The 22,003-nt window shown below is 33.1% G+C and overlaps 2 protein-coding genes and 1 long non-coding RNA gene across 8 annotated transcripts in view; 1 reads left to right on the top strand and 2 right to left on the bottom strand.

Moving 5' to 3' along the window:
• Window positions 1-3,135: 3,135 nt before the first annotated feature.
• LOC135123274 (microfibril-associated glycoprotein 4-like) overlaps window positions 3,136-22,003 on the bottom strand; it is a 45,016-nt gene continuing 26,148 nt past the window's right edge. For 2 of the 6 annotated variants that reach the window (XM_064047788.1, XM_064047787.1), the window contains exons 2-4: window positions 3,786-4,551; window positions 3,515-3,733; window positions 3,254-3,467 (exon numbers count right to left, since the gene is read on the bottom strand). In XM_064047788.1, the coding sequence (XP_063903858.1) occupies window positions 3,304-3,467; window positions 3,515-3,733; window positions 3,786-4,551 (1,149 nt within the window). In that variant the 3' untranslated portion in view covers window positions 3,254-3,303. Of the gene's footprint in view, window positions 3,468-3,514; window positions 3,734-3,785; window positions 4,552-16,266; window positions 16,493-16,539; window positions 16,768-16,819; window positions 17,586-17,709; window positions 17,931-22,003 lie in introns of those variants that run through there. The other 4 variants (XM_064047789.1, XM_064047786.1, XM_064047790.1 and 1 more) reach the window with 4 other exon arrangements.
• Window positions 7,207-22,003, bottom strand: part of LOC135123266 (uncharacterized) — a 151,988-nt gene continuing 137,191 nt past the window's right edge. The window contains exon 3 of the mRNA XM_064047772.1: window positions 7,207-7,252. The gene's annotated coding sequence lies outside the window, so the exon portion shown is untranslated. The remainder of the gene's footprint in view (window positions 7,253-22,003) is intronic.
• On the top strand, window positions 11,107-11,756 carry LOC135123278 (uncharacterized). The gene is made up of 2 exons (XR_010279587.1): window positions 11,107-11,476; window positions 11,524-11,756. It is a non-coding gene; the product is annotated as an uncharacterized LOC135123278 (long non-coding RNA).

Here is a 22,003-nt window from a genome sequence, read left to right on the forward strand (position 1 = left end):
AATTTAAGAATTCGCTATGTCAACGGTATTCCCACTATTTTAAACTAATTAATTCACCCAATAATAAATCTGTACTTCACTACTTATATCAAAATGTTAGAGGTTTAAGATCTAAGGTTACTCAATTTTATAATAATGTTTGCGAAAGGGAAGACTATGATGTTATAGCACTTACGGAAACGTGGCTTACTAAGGATATCAGTGATAGTGAAAATTTTCCAGCTGAGTTTATTGTGTTTAGACAAGATCGTGATATTCATTCATTGGGAGTAACTAGAGGCGGTGGTGTACTCATAAGTGTAAGAAATAAATATAAGGCAACCTCACTGGATCTTTCTTTTATTCAAAATGCAATGCCTAGTATTGACATAGTCGGAATTAAACTACACCTTGGACATCATTACTTGGTCGTTCTTAACATATATATACCCCCCCAAAAACCTCATCGCAGGACTTTGAAGCTTTTTTTGATCTTCTAAGCACAATCGAAGCTCTCTGTAATATTAAAGTACTGATATTGAGTGATTTCAATGCAAGTGACTTTACAAACACAACAAACAGAACAGTAAACGTCATAAAAAATTTCAGTGAATTTTACGGTCTCAAACAATTTAACGAAGTTCGCAATGCACATAATAACATTCTCGATTTGGTTTTCTCTAACACTGATTGCAAAGTGGAGCCATCAGATTCAGCCCTTGTTAAGGAAGATCCCCACCATCCATGCTTATGGACAAAAGTCTATATACCTATCGCATTGCCAAACCAGTTTCCAATGAACAAAAATCCCGAGTCTTACAACTTTAAGAAAGCAGATTACCCTCGCTTATATCAGACGATCTGTAACACTAATTGAGACTTTTTACATTCTAACTTAAGTGTAGATAAAGCCTGTTCACAATTTTACGACAAACTAACTCAAATCTTTGACGAATCAGTGCCAAAAATGAAACCCATTAAATCAAACCGTAAATTCCCTGCCTGGTTCAACAGTGATATTATAGTAAATTTGCGAATTAAGGCTAAAATGCATAGATTATATAGGACACACAAATCTACCTATTACTATAATTTATATAAATCGCATCGTTCTCTCTGTAAGGCGTTAATCTCCAATTCTTACAAAGAATACATTGGCAGTATAGAAAAGAACATCTCTAAAGACCCTAAATCTTTCTGGGCTTTCGTTCAAAAAAAGAAGAATTGCACTCGTATACCTGGCGTCATGCGCATCGAAGATACAACATTATCTTCTCCAGGTGACATCGTGGAAGCCTTTGGTAAATATTTTAGCAGTGTCTACGTAAGATCTGATCCGCAGAGTGCTTTCGAAGCTTCCAATCGAATCCCTCAACTCTTTGTGTTTGTAACAGCCATCTCTGAAACTGAAGTTTTGTCAGCTTTAAAAAAGTGTAAAGATTCTTTCACGGCAGGACCGGATGGGATACCTAGTTTTATATTAAAGGACTGTGCGGCCGTATTTGCCGTACCATTATGCAAATTATTTAACATCATTCTTCGACAATGCGAAATGCCCGAGAAATGGAAGCAGTCCGTTGTGTGTCCGATATTTAAAAAAGGCGATATCTCTAACATCAAGGATTACACACCAATTAGCCTCTTATCAAACTTTGCAAAAATATTTGAGGCGGTGTTGTATAAACAACTTTATGCGTTTGTTAAATGTTTCATTTCCCAACACCAGCATGGATTTGTTGAGAAACGTTCCACAATTACCAATTTAGCTACATTTTCTCAATATGTTGCTGAAGCCATCGACAATTAGGACCAAGTTGACACCATTTACACCGATTTCAGTAAGGCGTTTGACAAAATCGACCATTACATCCTTTTGAAGAAGTTGCATGATTTTGGTTTTTCCGACTCTTTATGTCGCCTATTTTCATCCTACCTTATCGAGCGTAAACTGTTTGTGAAATATCAAAACTTCTCATCTCGTGCCTTCTCACCGACATCAGGGGCTCCTCAAGGTTCGAACTTAGGACCCCTTCTTTTTCTACTCTTCATCAACGATCTTCCTGATCGCATCACTAGTGAAAAGAATTTATTTGCTGACGATCTGAGGTTATTCCAGCGTATTGTTAGCCCGCAAGACTGTGTAAAACTACAGCACAACATCGATATTGTAGTCCAATGGTGCCATGAAAATAGGCTGACTCTTAATGAAGATAAATGCTCAGTGGTCTCATATACCAAGAAACTAGTACCCGTCACGTTTTCATACCATATCCTAGGTGGCTGTTTAGAACGCAAAGATAATATTTGGGACTTAGGTATAATTTTTGACTCCAAATTTAGTTTTAATAATCACATTATTGATGTCATCGAAAAAGCATACAAGATGTTTGGATTTATATATAGAAATTGTCGAGACTTCACGAATATAAGATTAACACAACTTTTTTATGCACTCGTTAGATCCCGTCTTGAATACGGGGCAATTATATGGTATCCCATGTTTAATCGATATATTAACAGCCTCGAAGCAGTTCAACGAAAATTTCTGAAATTTTTATGTTTTCGCATAGGTGTGTACCCCGCAAGAGGATATGACCATACATTGTTGTTGACTAGATTCAACTTTAAATCCTTACTTACCCGGAGGAATATTTTAGTCATAACATTCTTGTTCAAATTACTATCTAATAATATAGATTGTCCATTTCTTTTATCCAAACTTGCTTATGTAGTTCCACGTAATAGATCTCGTCAACAAGTAACTTTCTATGCACCATATTGCAGAACTAATACATATCATGCGTGCGTCTCCAATTGTGCTTATGACTGAGCTATTTAATTCTATCTCCATTAATTGTGACATACATGCTGACTCGTTACTTAATATTGTGAAATATTTATCTAATATTTTAACATAGTCATAATTATACATTTTTTTTTAGTTATTTAAATTTACAAACTGTATTAGTATCTAATTTTCATTTAATAGGATTTTTGTTTATTAATTTGTACGTACCTTTTCTAAATTTTGTACATTGCATGACATACTTGTTTTTTATATTATTCCCTGTTATTGGGTGAATTATCTGTTGGGAATAAAGTTTATTATTATTATTATTATTAATAATATTATTATAATATACCAATGGTCTCTAAAGTTATGGTAATTATCGATTGGAAAGTTTCATATTTTGTGTTAGATACATGCCTTGCTAACTCATCACTAAGTATGATGGGTGTAATGTAAATAGCTAAATTTTCAATTGAACTAATTTTTATTCAAGTTGAAAAAACCAAGAATTTGTTGTGTTTAGACAAATTAACTTAAATCATTCTGATCATCATTCTTGCTTCTTTGAGACTATAGTTAAAGCCATGAAAGTGATACCAAGTTATTGCTGAATAATAGTCTGTTCCAAGCGTTGGGTTTTTTATATATTTCCCAGTAAGAAGCACCTGATAACAATCTGTGAACCACCAGCCACCCTCTGCAAGAACCTCTTTATAAACCAAATTAAAATTAAATGAAGTTTACCGAAACCAGAGGCACAGGAACTATGGTCATTATCGGCGGTACTAAATGTTGCACCATCGTGCCACTGGAAAGAATCTCCAGCATTTCCATTGTACGATCCCAAAGTTTTTATTTGATAGTGTTCGGCTTCGGTGCCAATTTGAAACCTGTTATATAAAGCATAAACCGTTTTCGAGTCCCTATCCATTAGTTGGAATAACAACTCGGTGGGTTTGCTGTCTGAAATAGCAAAATCACATTGTACAGTACTGTCAACGATAAAAAAACTCACTCGTAAATTCGTAAAGATGATCCAAACCCAACCAGTGTTCTCCTGAAAGACTACCGAATCCTTGCTTATAATCAGTCCATTTTAAATTAAAATTTTGCGAACCGTCGAATCTATTCAGAACGTAAGTCCATCCACCTCCTCTAGTTGACATGTCACACCAAACCAAAAAACTTTCCAAGGAACTCTTTGGCTGGATACGATACACACCAGAAATGCTAAAGCCCTGCTTCTGAATTTCCCTGCAATCACTTGGTACCCTTTCACATTGCCGAACTTCAGAGAGAATTTCTTCCCGCGTGTTTTTAAGTTGACTTTTAATCTCGTTAAAATTTAAAATTGCACTACTTTCGTACTTCATCTTTTCAAAATGAAGTTGCAGATTAGATTGTATTCCGCCTAGTTGTTTTTCGTTTTGGGAAAGAACCGATTCTGTGGATTCTCTTAGCGCGTTCATCTGTCTCGTCATTTCATTCTTTACCTGTGTTAATTGTTGTATAACATTTTCTTTCGTTTCTGACACAATTTCGGTTTTTGTTTGCGATAATTGCAATTTTAGGCCTGCGTCGTAAATATTGATTTTCTCTTCTACCACGTTTTCGACTTCTTCGATAATTTCCCGCTTTATGTTTTGCAGGTTGTTTACGGATTCTTTTAATGCGTCAAGTGTAGTGTGTATTTCTGATAGCAATTCCGCTCGTACAAAAGAAGGATCGTTTCCGTTGAGTTGTAATTTTCGTTGACTCTTGCTAGTAGAGACCACCGAAAACTGTAATATAAAAGTTAACCGAAACTGCTGATTTAAAAAAATTTGTGTTGATGTCTTTTGGGGTGACATTTTACAGTATGCTATGCTATACTTTTGTCAACTGTGTAGTAATTTTGAATGAATTTTAAAAGCGTACTGACCAAATGTCTGATAAATGAAAAAGTTATCTAACAATTCTGCACAAAGGTTAAATCGTCATCCAAATAAACAACAGTCACGTCCTTATATGAATTTATCATGTAGAGTTGTCCAGATATTTGCAAAAAATTTTGGTGTCGCCGTTTTAATTTACTTAGAAAGTCATAAGAGTTGAAATCATTAGACATTATGTTCTTTTTTCGGAAACAATTCTTGAAATGATTATTCATCGTTTTAAACTTTTAGAAGGACTATATGATCAAAAATATTTGAGTATCATAAAGGGAGGTTACGATTAATATATGTAAGCTGATCGCTACATATGGTAAACTTTAATTAATTTTGATTTGGTTTGTAAAAAGGTTCTTGCAGAGTTTGGCTGGTGGTTCACAGATTATAATTAATAAGTTTTTGCCTGGGAAGGAATTAAAAATCAATTATCCTTGGAGAAAAATAATACATTGGAGTGAATTTGTTGGCAATATGTACAATCACAAATACACAAGAATGATGATCAGAACGATTTAAATTAACTTGTCCAGACACAAGTAATTCTTGGTTTTTGAATTTTGAATTAAAAAATAGTTCAATTGAAAATTTAGCTATTCACATTAAAACCATCATGCCAGGTTTTGAGTTGACAGTGTAGGTTAGTCTAGTTTGGTCAAGGGTCACGAATATCAACAAAGAGGGTACAAAGTAAAACTCACGATTAAAAATTTAGTCGTAAAATTAATGTTTGCAGGAAATGGTTTTCAAAAAAACATAGAGGACTTGTACGCTTTTAAAATACTAAATTACGTACTGTAAAATAAAATACCAAAAGAAATCTCCACATATTTTGTTTAATCAGCAGTTTTCGTTAGCATTTATCTTATTTTTTGGCAGTTTTTTGTGGTTTCTACTACCAAAAGTCTACCAAAATGTGAAATTTTTGTGAATGATCCCCTCGTTGTACGAGTGGAAGTACCGTTAGAAATGCGTAGGTACTATACTTGACGCATTAAAAGAATCCATAAATAACCTGCAAAACAAAGCGAGAAATTATCGAAGTAGTCGAAAACGTGGTAGAAAAGAAAATCAGTATTTACAACGCAGGCCTAAAAGAGCAATTATCGCAAACAAAAACCGAAATTGTATCAGAAATTAATAATAGGCAAAGGATGAAATGATACCGGCAAAGGATGAAATGGTACAGGAATTTACGTTTTATTCTATCATCAAAAAAAGAAACTCACAGAAACAAAGTATATTTGATGAAATCAGTACCCAAAGAGAATCAATGAAGCTAATTCTTTCCGAAAGCGAAAAACACATCACTAGAATAAAATCATTCATCATCAGTTAACAGAAGCGAAAAATGGAATACCTTCTAAAATAAAAGCTTCAGGTGAATTGACAAAACTCTGTATTTCTAAGCACGAAACAAAACAATAAACTGTAGCTGAAACAGAAGAAAATGTTAGAGTTCAGTTAACAGAAGCGAAAAAATGCTTCAGATAAATCGACAAAGTTCTTTATTTCTGTTGTTGCTAATCTTTCAGGAAAACAGTTTAGTTATTTTTTTTATCGAACCAGTACCGTTTCTTAGATTATTTAAAAAAATTAAGTCTGAACTTATGATCTATGGATTTTTTTTTACTTTTACACAGAAGAGGATACGTGAAAAGATTCAGATCGTGGTTCCAATCCCTGTTCTCTTCTCCTAATATTGTGTCTTTTTTGAGATGTGGGTAAGGTAGCTCATAATACAAATTCAGATTGTTGAACTCGTTGGTTCTTTTTTCCAGTATCAAAATTGTTTCATATATTTGTGAAAAAATTTTGTTAACTGTCTCCAGAAACTTAAATCATTCTGATTATCATTCTTGCTTCTTTGGGACTATAGTTATAGCTATGAAATTTAACCCAATTTATTGCTGAATGATAGTATGTTTCAGCCGTAGGTTTTTTTTATGTATCTGCAAGTACCTTTTAATAAACTGCTGGAGATATAGAAGTTTTATACCCCTTCTCCTGAAATTCCCTGCAAACACTTGGTATCCTTCTAGATTGTCGAACACCATAGACAATTTCTTCCTGCGTTTTTTTAAGTTGACTTTTAATCTCGTTAAAATTTGAAAGTGTATGCAATACTTTCGTTTTTCATTTTTTCAAAACAAATTTGCAAATTTGACTCTATTCCACCTAGTTGTGTTTCGTTTTGGGAAAGAACCGACTCTGTGGATTCTCTTAGTGCATTCAGTTGGTCAACCATTTTATTCTTCGTTTCTGATAGTTGTTCTTTGACATTTTTTCTGTTTCGTCTATAGCGATCAAGTGGTTTCTAATTTCGTTCAGTTTCCGAACACATTAATTAACATCTTCACTTCTGGAAATTGCTAATTTTATCGATATTTCTGAAGCAGCTATTCTATTAAATATTTCATTCTTTGCTAGACTTAGCTGCTGCTCCGTTGCAGACATTAATAATTGTTCCATGTTATCGCTGTAATAATAGATTACAATTTTTTACGAGAGTTACAACTTCGGGAATATTTTGTATTCACTCGTGACCAGAAGACTAAGCAAACGTGATAAAGTGATGTAGAAGAATTTTCAGTGAGTAGGTATAAGAAAGTAATGAATTTTAAAAGACTATTAGACTAGATATTGTTAAAGTTCGACTATCGCTATTTGGAAGTGACTTCACTGGGAATTAAAGCTTAGTTAGCACTTGGGATGATTTATTACTTAGACCCTGTTGTAAATGTTGCCCGGATTACTATTTCAATGAAAAGAAACGCTACGCTGCGGGCCACGGTCACCCTTGATGGATACATTTACAACAGGGTCTAAGCAATAAATCATCCCAAGGTGCTAATTAGTCTTTAATCCCCAGTGAAGTCACCTCCAAATAGCGATGGTTGAACTTTACATACAAGTATAAATTTTAACATAAGTAATCTTAAAAATAAAGTTGATGCTTTGAAAACATATTCTTTAATGGTAGGTTTGGTAAGACTATAATATTTAATAAAACAGCTTGTATTCACTTGTTTGGTGACCTGTGTAAGTGGCCCTTAACCAGGCTCCTGATAAGAAAATATATTATATTGTTGTATTATGTAAATATTAAGTAAGAAGTGTTTATTACATGTGCATATACGGGATGTTGCAAAATATGGGCGGTGGAAACTTATGCAGTCACCGGAATTACCGATAGATTGTTTTCAAGCAGTCTGTATTCCTTGTACTACCAGCCAGCTTCTACAAGTACAAGATTATTACAAACTAACCCTAGACTTTAGGGATAAAGTTTACAAAATAGCATTTATCAATATTTAGTTTGTGACGGAAAATGTAATATTAATATTGTTTTGTAAATGTAACTGATATCAAATTTTTTACTATATTAATGGCTGAAAATAATCTAATATTTATTTATTATTTATTTATTTATTTATTAATCATGTTACGGATTACTCCAATTTACACAGATAAACTAAATAAATGTACAAAAGACTGAAAACATATAAGTACTTCTATCTAACTTATATCTAACCTAACACTAACTTAGACATAACTCATGAGCAAAATTAACGGCAATTATTGTTAAGAATAGAAAGGAATTCACGTCTGAATATATGTTTTGAATTCTGGAAAAGATCAAACTTTTCTATGGATGCAAATTTGTTTCCAAGTTCCATTAGTCTATTAATTGGATTATTAAAAGCAAAATTAGTTTTTAACGAAGAATGGACTCTAAAAATGTTTACACTGCGTGTGTTACAAACCGAAGGATCGGGAACATAGAAATCCAATTGTAATAATATTTCAGGGCTAACAATATGAGCATTTATGACACCATGTAAAAGGCAACCATCCGACAGTATCCTCCTTGTATGCAAAGAAGGCAGGTTTATGAAATTGGTGATGATCTCGTATTGGCCTTTATGGTGGGGCCAATGCATTCGGAATTCCAAACATTTAAGAAACTTCTTTTGAATTCTTTCCAAATAATCATTATCCGTCTTATAAAAGGGAAACCATATTGGTGAACAATATTCCAAATGCGAACGTACGAGGGAACAGTAAAGTGTCTAAAGAGAACGTTGATAACATGTGACAGTGACGCCATACAGAACCCAACATGTTCATTGACTTTTTGAAAATATAATCGTAATGAGATTAAAAAGACAATTTTGAATCAAACACCACACCGAGGTCTTTTATTTCATTTAGTACCTTCAAGACACTGTCATTTATTTTATAGGTATGTTGGTATAAATTTTTTACTTTACAGAATGTTATAACATAACATTTATCAGTATTTAAAAACAATTGATTCCGATCACACCAGTTATATGTATAAGCTATTTAAATCAGATTGTAATTCCAACGCATCCTGAGGAGATTTAATAAGTTTAAAAATTTTCAAGTCATCGGCGTAAAGTAAAAAATTAGAATATTTGAAACAAAATTGTAGATCATTGACAAACAGCAAAAATAATATTGGACCACAGTGTGATCCCTGAGGTACACCAGAAGTAACTTCAAAACTGCGGGATATAAAATTGCCAATTCTAACTTGTTGACATCTGCCCGATAAAAACGAAAACAACCGATCTACAGTGGAACTGTTAAACACTAGTTGACTCAGTTTAGAGATCAGAATGTGATGACTGACCCTATCAAAGGCTTTTGCGAAGTCGGTGTAAATGGAATCCACTTGAGACCTTACTTGAAATGAATTATTAAGAAACACGTAGTAAGACAATAAGTTTGTAAGAGAAGATTTACCTTTACAAAACCCATGTTGATGAGTAGATACAATCGAAGTTGTTTCGCAATAATGTAATCTAAAATTTTGGGGATTACTGATTGGTTGCTCACCCCTCTATAGTTTTCTACTTTGGTTCGTGCTCCCGATTTAAAAATCGGAGACACATAACTACACTTCCAAACATCAGGAACTTTGGATTCCATAAGGGATGATTCAAACAATAGGAACAGTGGAACAGCCAAAGTACCAATGCATTTTTTTATAAGCATACTTGGAACACCGTCGGGGCCACAGGAATAAGAAGATTTAAGATTGCTAATATTTTGAAAAACATCCAATAATGTTACCTTTAATCCTCTATCAAAGATTTTTAAATTAGGTGAATTATAATTTTGTAAATTTGTTGTGGGATCAGTAACATAGACTGTAGAAAAATATTCCGCAAACAGATTGGAAATATCTGCTCCATTGTCCGCTTTCTTATCTTTAAATGACATATAATTAGGAATCCCATTATCCTTGTTCTTATTACGAATATATTTCCAAAAATAATTTGGGTTAGATGTAACACTAACATCAACTTGGGCAATGTACGAAGAATATAAATTTTCATTAAGGGTCTTGCAGCGAGATCGAATCGACTTGAAGTTAAGATAATCTACTAATTTGCCAGACAATTTATATTTAAAATGAGCGAGCCTTTTCTGCTAGCACAAATTTTTAAGATCCCTGTTAAACCATATCGGATAAGAACTCCCAGATTTAATTGTTTTCTTTGGAATATAGTAATTAATGCCTGTTAACAAAATGTAATAGAATATCGAGACTTTAGTATCAACATTTTTATTACTGAAACAAGACGTCCAGTCCACAGATGCCAAAAAATTATTAAGTGAGTGATAATCTCCATTACCAAAATCAAAAACATACTTCTCCAAGAGTAAGGGAGCATCTGCTATACAAGATACAGACCACATATAAGGAATGTGATGAAAATTTACATTCGATAACAGATCCATAGCTTCGCTAATTTCTATATCCTTAATATTAGAAAAGATTAGATCAAGAAAGACGCCCCTTTCATTTGGGATCATGTTAATTTGGTTCATGTTTAAAAACGAATACAACCCACTGATTATATCAAAATTGCTCCGTGGCCCTGCACACGACATAAACATATTGTCGTCAATCTTTATACATATTAGGTAAATTAAAATCCCCTGCAATAATATATTTGGACTCAGGGTATTTGTTAAAAATATTTTCTAAATCAACACAGTGGTTCTTATAAATAACTTCCGCAGAACCAGGAGGAATATAGACGCCTCCCACAATAAAGTTAAATTCCTTAATCTGAAGACGAAGGTAAATACTTTCTACTGATTGAGCTATAAAGATAGTTGAGGAACATATATCTTTTTTTACAGCCACCAGTACACCACCACCTCTAACTTTACCACTAACACTAAAACTTCGATCAGCACGAAATATGTTAAAATTAGATAAACCTAGTTCTACATCGGAAACTTCATGTGTCAACCAAGATTCTATTATTACAATAACATCGTAAACACTCGTATTAACTCTATTTGAAAAATCATGAATCTTAGTATTTAAACCTCCAACATTGTGAAAATAAAAATTTATTCGTTTTTTGCTTGACTTCTGCCTTCATTCCTCCGTGTAATCAATGCCATATTGTTCCTATAGGTCAGCGCAATGTCGTTCTCTCCGCGCGATTTTCTTTCCTTAAATTTCTCAATTATGGAAGAATTGGATTGTCTTTGCCGTGTAGTCAAATCCGGGCGAAAGTGATTTTGTTTATTGGGACTTTTAACGTTAGATTTTAGTATACTCTTGGCCTCATCGTTGTTCGAAAAAATCATCTTTAACGGACGTACCGCATTAGGTTTTGGAGGACCAATACGGAAAATTTTCTTTGGCTGTTGGAATGCCCCTAGAGGTTCCAAAATGGACGAAACATGAAACATAGTCCCAGCGGCACCTGTGCTACTAGTTTTGGTAAACTTCGTTTAATTTTGATTCGCATAATGAAAAGGTTCTTGCAGAGGGTAGCTGGTGGTACACGACTTGTTTGAATGTGGATCTTAGTGGGAAGTATATAAAAAACCCAACGCCTGGAACATACTATGAGTCAGCAATAAACTGGCATGACTTTCATGGCTATAACTATAGTCTCAAAGAAGCAAAAATGATGATCAGAACTATTTAAGTTTATTTGTCCAAATACAACTAATCCTTGACTTTTGTATTTCGAATAATAAATACGTCCAATTGAAAATTTAGTTATTTTGATTAAAACCATCATACTAATTTTCGAGTTAGAGCTTATTTGAAATCAGAAGTACACCGAGGGATGAATGCGCGAAGCGCAAAAACGGGCTAAAAGTATGGACGAGTGAATGCGGGAAGCAGGCTCACGAACATGTAGTGTACAATATTTTTTGCAACGAATAAACTGAAGGGATCAACTGTGAGTTATTTATAAACAACGGCATTCACAGCGCCGTCAGCACTCACAATGTTGACACTATCCGACCATTTTAAGGTTACTATGGCAGCGGAAAGTTAAAATGCACGTGTGCGGGAAGTTCGAACTCCCGCACCCTGCGAATGCGCGAAAACCATAGAAAAGTGCAAAAAAGTTCTTGCAGATTTTGGCTGGGGGTTCACGGATTGTAATAGGTTTTTGCATGTGAAAGAATTAAAAATCAATCCGCCTGTCGTGGTGAAACCCGAAATTTTACAGAGGTTCTCAAACAGTTATGTATTGTTGCAGGCTTTATAATAATTTATAATAAGTATACAACAAACAAAACAAAGTAAACAAAACGTTTTTATTTAAAATAACCATAACACTAACTTATAATTCACATTCCATCTGTTTCATTAAACATCTCTTTTTCAAGTTCATCAAAACGGTATTTTCTTTTTTGAGAACTTCTCCTCTGTCCGAACGTTCCGGTAGAACATGGGGACCGCCCCTAAAATGCTAGGCAATACCTACCAGCTCAACCGCAATGAGCGAAAGTTAGACAAAATTAGTAGCGTTTGAGAAGTATTATTTGTTACGGTTTTACAAGACTATGGAATTCTTAAAACAGACAGACTGTACCTGGTCAAGTACCTACTAAACGAATTAACACCAAATATCCAGTAATATTGAATTTCAAATTTGTAATTTAAGGAAATACTTGATAATCCAGCATTTTGCTTCCTAAGAGATTTTAATTTTTTTTTTTGGAAAATTTTTGGAAATTTTTTGAGTTTTTAGCATTTGAAAAAATATTGCCAAAGTAACTTTAGATTCAGAACCGACTAAGAGTCCTTCATGTATTAGTGTTTGTTCCACAATAGTAGGAACATTCTTCAAAATTTTTTTGGAAAATTAATTTTTTTCTTTTTCTCTATTAATTTGCTAAATATAACTAAAACCGCTTCGAACTTGATTAAAATTTTATACAAGATAGTTCATATTCCTCTTGAACACCGCTGATACTTGATAAATGACCGTGCTAATCGTCGGCTTCTTTGGAATTATAAAAATAAACACTCGAAGTTAAGCATGTCATCATTACTGAGTGGACATTTCTCCCGTATGTTATCTGCTTTAAATATATTGGTTTTGCATTTTCCGTACGTGTGAATTTGGGATGGATATAGGTGGGGCTTAATTTTTGACTTGTTTTTGTCTTAATATATCTAGTATTCTTTGAACAACACGATACTCAAAAACATCTTTTCTATTTCTTGTAGAAAAATAAGGGTTTTGCAATTAAGCTCCGCCCTCTTGACTTACGCGAATAAAAAATTCATCAGAATTAAGATAGGGTGGGTGGGCGGGGATGATATTTTGCATTTTTTTTCTTAATATACATAGCCATCTTTTCACAACAAGTAATTTAAAACATGTTTACAATGGTAAATTTGTATAGCAAAATATCGATTTTGCAAAGACAAAATAAGTTTTTACATTTTGCCTGGTTTTTCTTAATATTCGCAGTCTTCTTTTCACAACAAAAACTTAAAACTTGTTCAAATTGGAAAATTTGTATAGACAAATATGAATTTTGCAATTACGCTCCGCCCCTCGGGTCTGACAACGAATGAAAAAATCATCACAATTGAGATGAGGATGGGTGGGTGGGGCTTATATTGTGCCTTCTTATTTAATATATAATTATTTGTTGTTTTCACCACTTAATAATATATTATTTACTTGTAATTCTATTTATAGCAGAATTGATTTTTATTTAGATACTTTTCCTAAATTTCAAACTAAGTTAAGGCAAATCTTATTTTAAAAATATTGTAACATTCTCATGTGATTTTATTATTTTTTCTTTGTATTGTTTAAGGATGTTTTTCCGTCAATAAAGTAAGTAAGTAAGTAAGTAAGTAATATACGTAGTTTTCTTTTCCCAACAGGAAACACAAATCATGTTTAAAATGGTATAATTGTGAATTTTTGTAGAGAAGTATGGAGTTTGCAAATAAGCTCCGCCCTTAGGTCCGATTTCGAACGAAAAATTCAGTTGTATGTTGCTACTGATACCATTATACCTTGATCTTCTTTTCACCCCTCATCCCATAAATTCGTAGCATTTCATGAAGCCTTTGAGAGTGAACTTGGTATCATTAAACAAATTGCCATTAGTAGTAAATTTCCCTTACATTTAGTTATAAAAGTTTTCTATAAAACCCTATATCAACATAAACTCTCCCTTAAATTCACGCCGATTTCTAATCACAGGTTATCTCCTGCTTGACCCTCTATCTTCTTCTTTGGTTTTCCGTATCTGTCCATTTTCAAAATTTTCAAAACACTAGATCACAAAATTTACCGTTTTAAATGATACTCGAAAACATGTTTTTTATTTCTTGTTCGCCCTCTTGGCTCACGACGAATAAAAAAATCGTCAAAATTGAGATAGGGTGGGTGGGCGGGGCTTATATTTTGCCTTTTTTTCTTAATATGTGTAGTCATCTTTTCACAACAAGAAACTTAAAATATGTTAAAATGGTAAATCTGTATAGGAAAATATCGATTTTGCAATTACGCTCCGCCCTTAGGTCTGACAACGAATAAAAAAAGTCATCAGAATTGAGATAGGATGGGTGGGCGGGGCTTACATTTTGCCTTTTTTTCTTAATATGTGTAGTCATCTTTTCACAACAAGAAACTTAAAATATGTTAAAATGCTAAATCTGTATAGGAAAATATCGATTTTGCAATTACACTCCGCCCTTTGGTCTGACAACGAATAAAAAAAGTCATCAGAATTGAGATAGGATGGGTGGGTGGGGCTTATAGTTTGCCTTTTCTTTTCTTAATATACATAGCCATATTTTCACAACAAAAAACTTAGAACATAGTTAAAATGGTAAGTTTTTGCAAGGAAATACCGATTTTGCAATTATGGGGCGGTGCCTAATTGCAAAATCGATATTTCTTTGTACAAATTTTCCATTTAAAACATGTTTTAAGTTTCATGTTGTGAAAAGAAGTCTAAACACATATTAAAACAAAAAGGCAAAATAATACTTGCCAAGATAAGACTGATTTTGGGAAATGATATACATTCTACCCTTCATTCGCTTAGAGGGTATGTCATTTGGCAAAATCAGTCTTATATTAGTAAGTACCAGCCCCTTCCACTCGCCGTTCATTTTCTTAGGGAGTAGATCATTTGCCAATATCAGTCTTATCTTAGCAGGTACTAGCCCCGCTCACCCTCCCTCTCTTTTCTTAGAAGGTATGTCATTTGCCAAAATCGGTCTTATCTTAACGGCTACTATATAATAGCTAATATATACATATAGATCTCTATAGAATCTCTAGAATCTCAAGAGTCTCTGGCATCTCTAAAATTTCTTTACTCACTGGGATCTCTTGAATCTGTGGAATGTATGCAATTTCTGGAATCTCTTCAATTTCTAGAATCTCGAAATATATATTTTAGGAATTATAAAGTTTCTAAAACTGTATAATTCCTAAAATATATAGAATCTTTAGAATGATTAGATTTATAGAATTTTTAGCATATTTAGTATCTTTAAAATCTCTAGAATCTCTACAATTTTTTTTTAATCTGGGGAACCTCCGGAATTTTTGGAATATCTGGATTTTCTAGAATCTCTTGAATTTGTAATATGTAATATGCGAATATGCCTCTACTTACAAAATAGCTAAAATGACAATTACTTAATTGAAAACAGAAATAATAAAATAGAGACAACTGTACAAGTTAGGAGTCGATATGTCTAATAATTTTGAATGTGAAAACATGCTTTTGCTCGTCTACAATCATAATTATGTCATGAACTTTAATAATAACCAGACTATACTTGACCTCAAAAAATCAAAAATGCGGTTTTTGATTTTTGATAAACTATGATGTTTACCAAAAAATTCTAATTTAAAAATAGTGCATGTAAATATTTTTTGTGATACTTTTGCTCCCTTGTGGAGATTTTAAGATTGGGCTATTCTGACGGAACTATAAGCTATAGTGTAGTGGATTTATTTTGTCGGGAGCTATTTTGTCGGGTTTCCATAATGTGAAAAAATTCGACAATTAATATCCAACGATTAAAGATGTCTAGTTTTCATAAAAAAAACGCGATGAAATTGAAAATTTAGTGCACCGGCCATTAATCCTACCTCATGAAGGTACTATGTTCCGAAGCATATACCAATGTTCTCCAAAGTTACCTGAATTATCGAATGAAAAGTTAGATCTTTTCCTAACTCAAAACTTAGTACGACGGTTTTAATACAAATAGCTAAATTTTCAATTGAATTAATTTTTTATTCAAAAACCAAGAATTAGTTGTATTCGAACAAATTAACTTAAATAGTTCTGATCATCATTCTTGCTTCTTTGAGACTATAGTTAAAGCCATGAAATTCACGCCACGTCATTGCTGACCGATAGTATGTTCCAGGCGTAGGGTTTTTTATATATTTCCCAGTAAGAAGCACCTGATGACAATCTGTGAACCACCAGCCACTCTCTGCAAGAACATTTTTATAAACCAAATCAAAATTAAATAAAGTTTACCAAAACTAGCGGCACAGGTGCCTTTGGAACTATGGTCATTATCGGCTGTACTAAATTTTACACCCTCGTGCGGCCTGAAAGAATCTCCAGCATCTCCATTATACGACCCCAAAGTTTTTATTTTATAGTCTTCGGCTTCAATGCCAATCTGAAACTTGCTGTATAAAGCATAAGCAGTTTTCGAGTCCCAGTCCATTAGTTCGATTAACAACTTGGTGGGTTTGCTGTCTGAAATAGCAAAATCACATTGTACAGTACTGTCAACGATAAAAAAACTCACTCGTCAATTCGTAAAGATGATCCAAACCCAACCAGTGTTCTCCTGAAAGATTACCGAAACCTTGCTTATAATCAGTCCATTTTAAATTAAAATTTTGCGAACCGTTGAATCTATTCAGAACGTAAGTCCATCCACCTCCTCTAGTTGACATGTCACACCAAACCAAAAAACTTTCCAAGGACCTCTTTGGCAGGATACGATACACACCAGAAATGCTAAAACCCTCCTTCTGAATTTCTCTGCAATCACTTGGTACCTTTTCACATTGCCGAACTTCAGAGAGAATTTCTTCCCGCGTGTTTTTAAGTTGACTTTTAATCTCGTTAAATTTTAAAATTGCACTACTTTCGAACTTCTTTTTTTCAAATTGAATTTGCAGATTTGACTGTATTCCATCTAGTTGTTTTTCGTTTTGGGGAAGAACCGACTCTGTAGATTCTCTTAGTGCGTTCATTTGGTCAACTATTTCATTCTTTGCCTGTGTTAATTGTCGTCTAACGTTTTCTTTCGTTTTTGACAGAATTTCGGTTTTTGTTTGCGATAATTTTTCTTTTAGATCTGCGTCGTAAATACTGATTTTCTCTTCTATCACGTTTTCGACTTCTTCGATAATTTCCCGCTTCATGTTTTGCAGGTTATTTACGGATTCTTTTAATACGCCAAGTATGGTGTTTATTTCAAATAGCAATTCCACTCGTACAAAGAAAGGATCGTTTACGATGGGTTGAAATTTTGGTTGACTTTTGCTAGTAGAAATCACCGAAAACTGTCAAAAATAAGATAAATTCTAAGCAAAACTGCTGATTTAACAAAATATGTGGTGATGTCTTTTGCGGTGACATTTTATAGTGTCAACACCAATTCTGAATGAATTTTAAAAACGTACTTACGTCGTCAGTTTCACTGGGGTCGAGGAACACATTTCTAAACAGCAACATTAATAAGAGTACAATTTTTGAAACCATTTTCTGCATCAATGATTTTATTGTACTATGAAATTTTTAATCGGCACTTTGTAATCTCTTTGTTGATATTCGTGGTCCTTGACCAAATGTGTGATAAAAGAAAATGTTATCGAACAATTCTGCACAAAGGTTAAACCATCATGTCAACAAACGAATTTAACTGGTCGAGTTGTCCAGACATTTGCAAACAATTTTGATATCGCCTTTTTAATTTACTGAGACGTTAAGTCCTTTTTTTTTAAATAACATATGATCCAAGAGGTTATGATTAATAATAAATATTAGTTTTGTACCTACCATGTCCTCCGTGGACTGATCAGTCTTCTTTATAAGAAAAGTTTCGTATCAACCCTACGGTATTTCGCAAGCTGAACGGAATTTGGAAATTTTTTAGTTTCGTTCGACATTCATTTCATTTTTACCAATAGATTCTACAAAATTCTGTTGTGATATTTTAAGTGTGTTGTAGGTACAGATGGTAAAACGCCAGCCAAAATTTTTCTATCAACTCTACCAGCGACTGACGTCATTTCAAAATTTTACAAAATAAATCTTACTTAACACTGATGAAAGGATATGCTTCTGTACTTGTGGTCTATTAATCTGCCATTACATTAGATGTCCTTAATAAAAGTTCTCCCTAAATAATTTCACGCCAATTTTTCTTTGTTAGTTGTGACTCCAATTTTTGTAGATCAATTATTATTTACTTTATCTGTTTTTTATAGGAAAGCATTTATAGCTCTGTTCGGAATAAAGCTTCTTACAGAAAATTATCCAAGAACAAAAATCTTAAAATAAACCAAGGAATAACCTTTGAATTTTGCCGCATGATTAGTAAACACTCTATACATAAAATGTTTTGATAACACCAGGTTTCGTCGTTTCAATAATGGTATTTAGTATAGTAATCTATTCTTGTTTTACGGTCGTTTTTCCACTGTTTAATAATTTCTGTTCTTTTGTTTTAGTTTTGGAGTATTTTATTCTTATTTTGTGTTCGTTATTCTTTTTTATTATCATTTTTCTGCGTACTTTTGTTATCAAATCGTAGATAATTTGTTGTAATACCATTTAATTTTTGTTTTTTGCCAAAATCTAGACGCGAGAGTAAAAAGGCTGATTCATAAACCACAACGATACAGGTACGTTATTTAAAAAAAATTAAATAGCTCTCACTATACAAGGGGATGTAATCACATTCTTCGTGGGCATGATTAGACAAATTTTGATTACCGTTTTTAAATAATAATTTTCCGTCGCCTGACCTTTGCAACATCTTGTATATACACATTTAATATACAATTCTTGCTTATTATTTATATGATCCATTAAAATTTCTGGATTTTCAAGTTTTTACAATGACACATTTTCTTATCAGGAGCCTGGCATACAAAATCGGTTCCAGTGAGAAGAATTATTTTTTGTAACAATGCAACTCAAAGTAGCAACCCACCGCAGGTACCGACCCATGAGAGGAGGAAATTTGTAAACAACACCAGATGAGCTTATTTATTTCCAAATGAAGAGTACAGGGGAATAACGGTCGAAATCCATTTGTAGTATTTTGAAAGAAATTGAGTTGAAAGTTTAAAACGCTGCAGAAAATTGATTGAGAAACCCACAAGGTTCAGTCTAACTTTTTATTTTCCTTATAATGTTTTAAAAATATATCAAATAAACTGTTTATGTCCAAATATAACATTTTTGATGTGCAGTTTTCCGAAATCACAAAGTGTTATGGTTTGAGGACCCAACTAGACAAACAAAGTCATAAATAGAGAGCGGATTTTTAGGTTTAATGTTTTTTGTGAAAAGTGTAAGCACTTCAAAACTTTTTTATATCTGTACCTATGATACAATTTGGAGTCATTTGACACATTTTTTTTAATGCTTATTTGCTTTTTTTTTTAATTTTATGCATACTAAAACTTATATGCTTATTTAATGCTTTTTTCGACGAATATGAGTTTTAATGCATATTTTGTTCAAATGCCGGCCTTGTCGGGATGACAAATACTTGTTAGTTAGCCGTATCGTATCGTATGCATTTTACCTGGACTTGACCATTGAAGTACACTTACTCAAGACCCTTTCTGTGAATAGGTTCTGGTCGTTTGGGTAATAAAATTTTATTATAGGATTGGGAAAATACTCCATAGATTTTATGACTTTAAATTCTTACTTCCGTTGATAATGAATTAAAGTTTTTAACCAGATGTTTTTTTTTCGGCATTTTGCGACAAGACCGGTGAAGATTTTCTAGAAAAAAGGATTATTGTACCCAACTACCTACCTTAAAATTTTTCTAATGGAAACTTTTAAGTAAATGAACCGTTTATTTCACAACCATCAGTCGATCGCATCTGTCGTAGTACAGTGTTATACGTGGTTCTCCCTTGTTACATGTTGAGTTCTTTTTGATAATATTACTAATATTTTAAAAGAATGCCGAAAGTAAAATCGACGCCGGATGAGTGGATAAGGGATTTTCCAGAATTAAAATTAGAAAACAACAAAATATTCTGCAGAGCTTGTGTGAAAACCCTCAGCCCACTAATTTTTTTTTATCTATTTTCCTTTGTTAATCCTGTATATGTACGTTGTTTTAGGTTCAAAGTGATAAAAAATATAACGTGACGCAACATGTCAGAACGACTCTTCATGTAGAAAGGAAGAAAATGTTTAAAGTTTCTAAAATTAAACAGCAGACCATACATGAATCTGTTGCATCTACTTCCACAAAAGATGAGCAGTTTCGGTTTAATTTCGATTTATGTAAAATGATCCACTCCAATATACCTTTAAAAAAATTAGAGAAAGGCCCTCTTCAAGAATTCCTTGAAAAACACTGCAATCGACATATTCCGGTTGAAAGTACTCTCCGAAAAAATTATGTAGGCCCAGTGTTTCAGCAAGTTTACAACGAAATTAAACATCGCATTGGAGATAATTATTTATGGTTCGCTGTCGATGAAACAACCGATAGTTGTGGAAGATACGTGGCAAGTTTAATTGTTGGAATCTTAAATGAAAATTTCCCTAGTCGAGGGTATGTAGTAAATTTGAAAATGTTAGATAAAACAAATGGCAATACGATTACCAGATTTGTAAATGACAGTCTTACGTCACTATTTTTGCCAATAAAATTTTATTGATGATCTCGGATGCAGCTCGTTATATGTTGAAAGCAGGGAATAATCTAAAAATATTGTACCCCAATTTAATTCACTCTACTTGCATTGCCCACGGTTTAAACAGAGTGGCTCAAGAAATACGTTTGCAGTTTCCTACTGTTAATAAATCAGTGGCAAATGGTAAAAAGATTTTTGTTAAAGCCCCACTAAGAGTGCAACGTTTTAAGGAAAAATTTCCAAACATACCATTGCCCCCAGAGCCGATTATAACGAGGTGGGGAACATGGTTACAGGCCACATTTTATTATGACAAATATATCAAAGAATTTGAGGAATTAGTTACGGAGTTTGGCGAAGATTCTTCTCAATCGATTAAAGATTGCATAAATATTTTGGAAAAGAAAGATTTGCGACAAGATCTAGCTTTTCTAAGAAGCAATTATCAATTCGTATGTGAGGTAATAGAAAAGTTAGAAAAACCCAACATGTTGTTGGTAGATGCCATAAACTTAGTGAAAGAATTTAAACAACAAGCAAACGCAGTAAGGGGTGATATTGGTACTAGAGTATCTCAAAAACTTGACCAAGTGTTAAATAAAAATACAGGTTTCGGTGTTCTTTCCGACGTTGCTCGTGTTTTACAAGGCCAGAAGGTGGAAAATTTGGAGTTAGATTCAACATTAGTTGCAAAATTCAAATTTTCGCCAACAACGAGTGTGGATGTTGAACGCACATTCTCCAATTTTAAACACATTTTAAATGATCGGCGAAAAAATTTTGCAGTGGACAACTTGGAACATATTACAATCATAAATTGTTTTAAAGAAAACTGAAATACGTGTGTAAAATATAAAGTCTAGGATTATTGTAATAATATTTTATCCAAAGTTCTAAGAAGTGTTCTTTGATTTGTAATATGATTATGTTTTTAGTGCTTTTTTGCTTAAAATAAAACTTTTTTATTGAAAATGTTGTGCTTATTTAAGCGCTTATTCTTAATTTTTTTGTGCTTATAAATCCGCTCTCTACGACTATAGAACGAGTACAACGTAAGCTTTGTAAATATGTCTATTTATGTATTA

This window comes from Zophobas morio, unplaced genomic scaffold (assembly GCF_036711695.1).
Source record: "Zophobas morio isolate AGI-343-1 ecotype UQ-CSIRO unplaced genomic scaffold, CSIRO_AGI_Zmor_V1 ptg000006l, whole genome shotgun sequence".
Lineage (NCBI taxonomy): Eukaryota > Metazoa > Arthropoda > Insecta > Coleoptera > Tenebrionidae > Zophobas > Zophobas morio.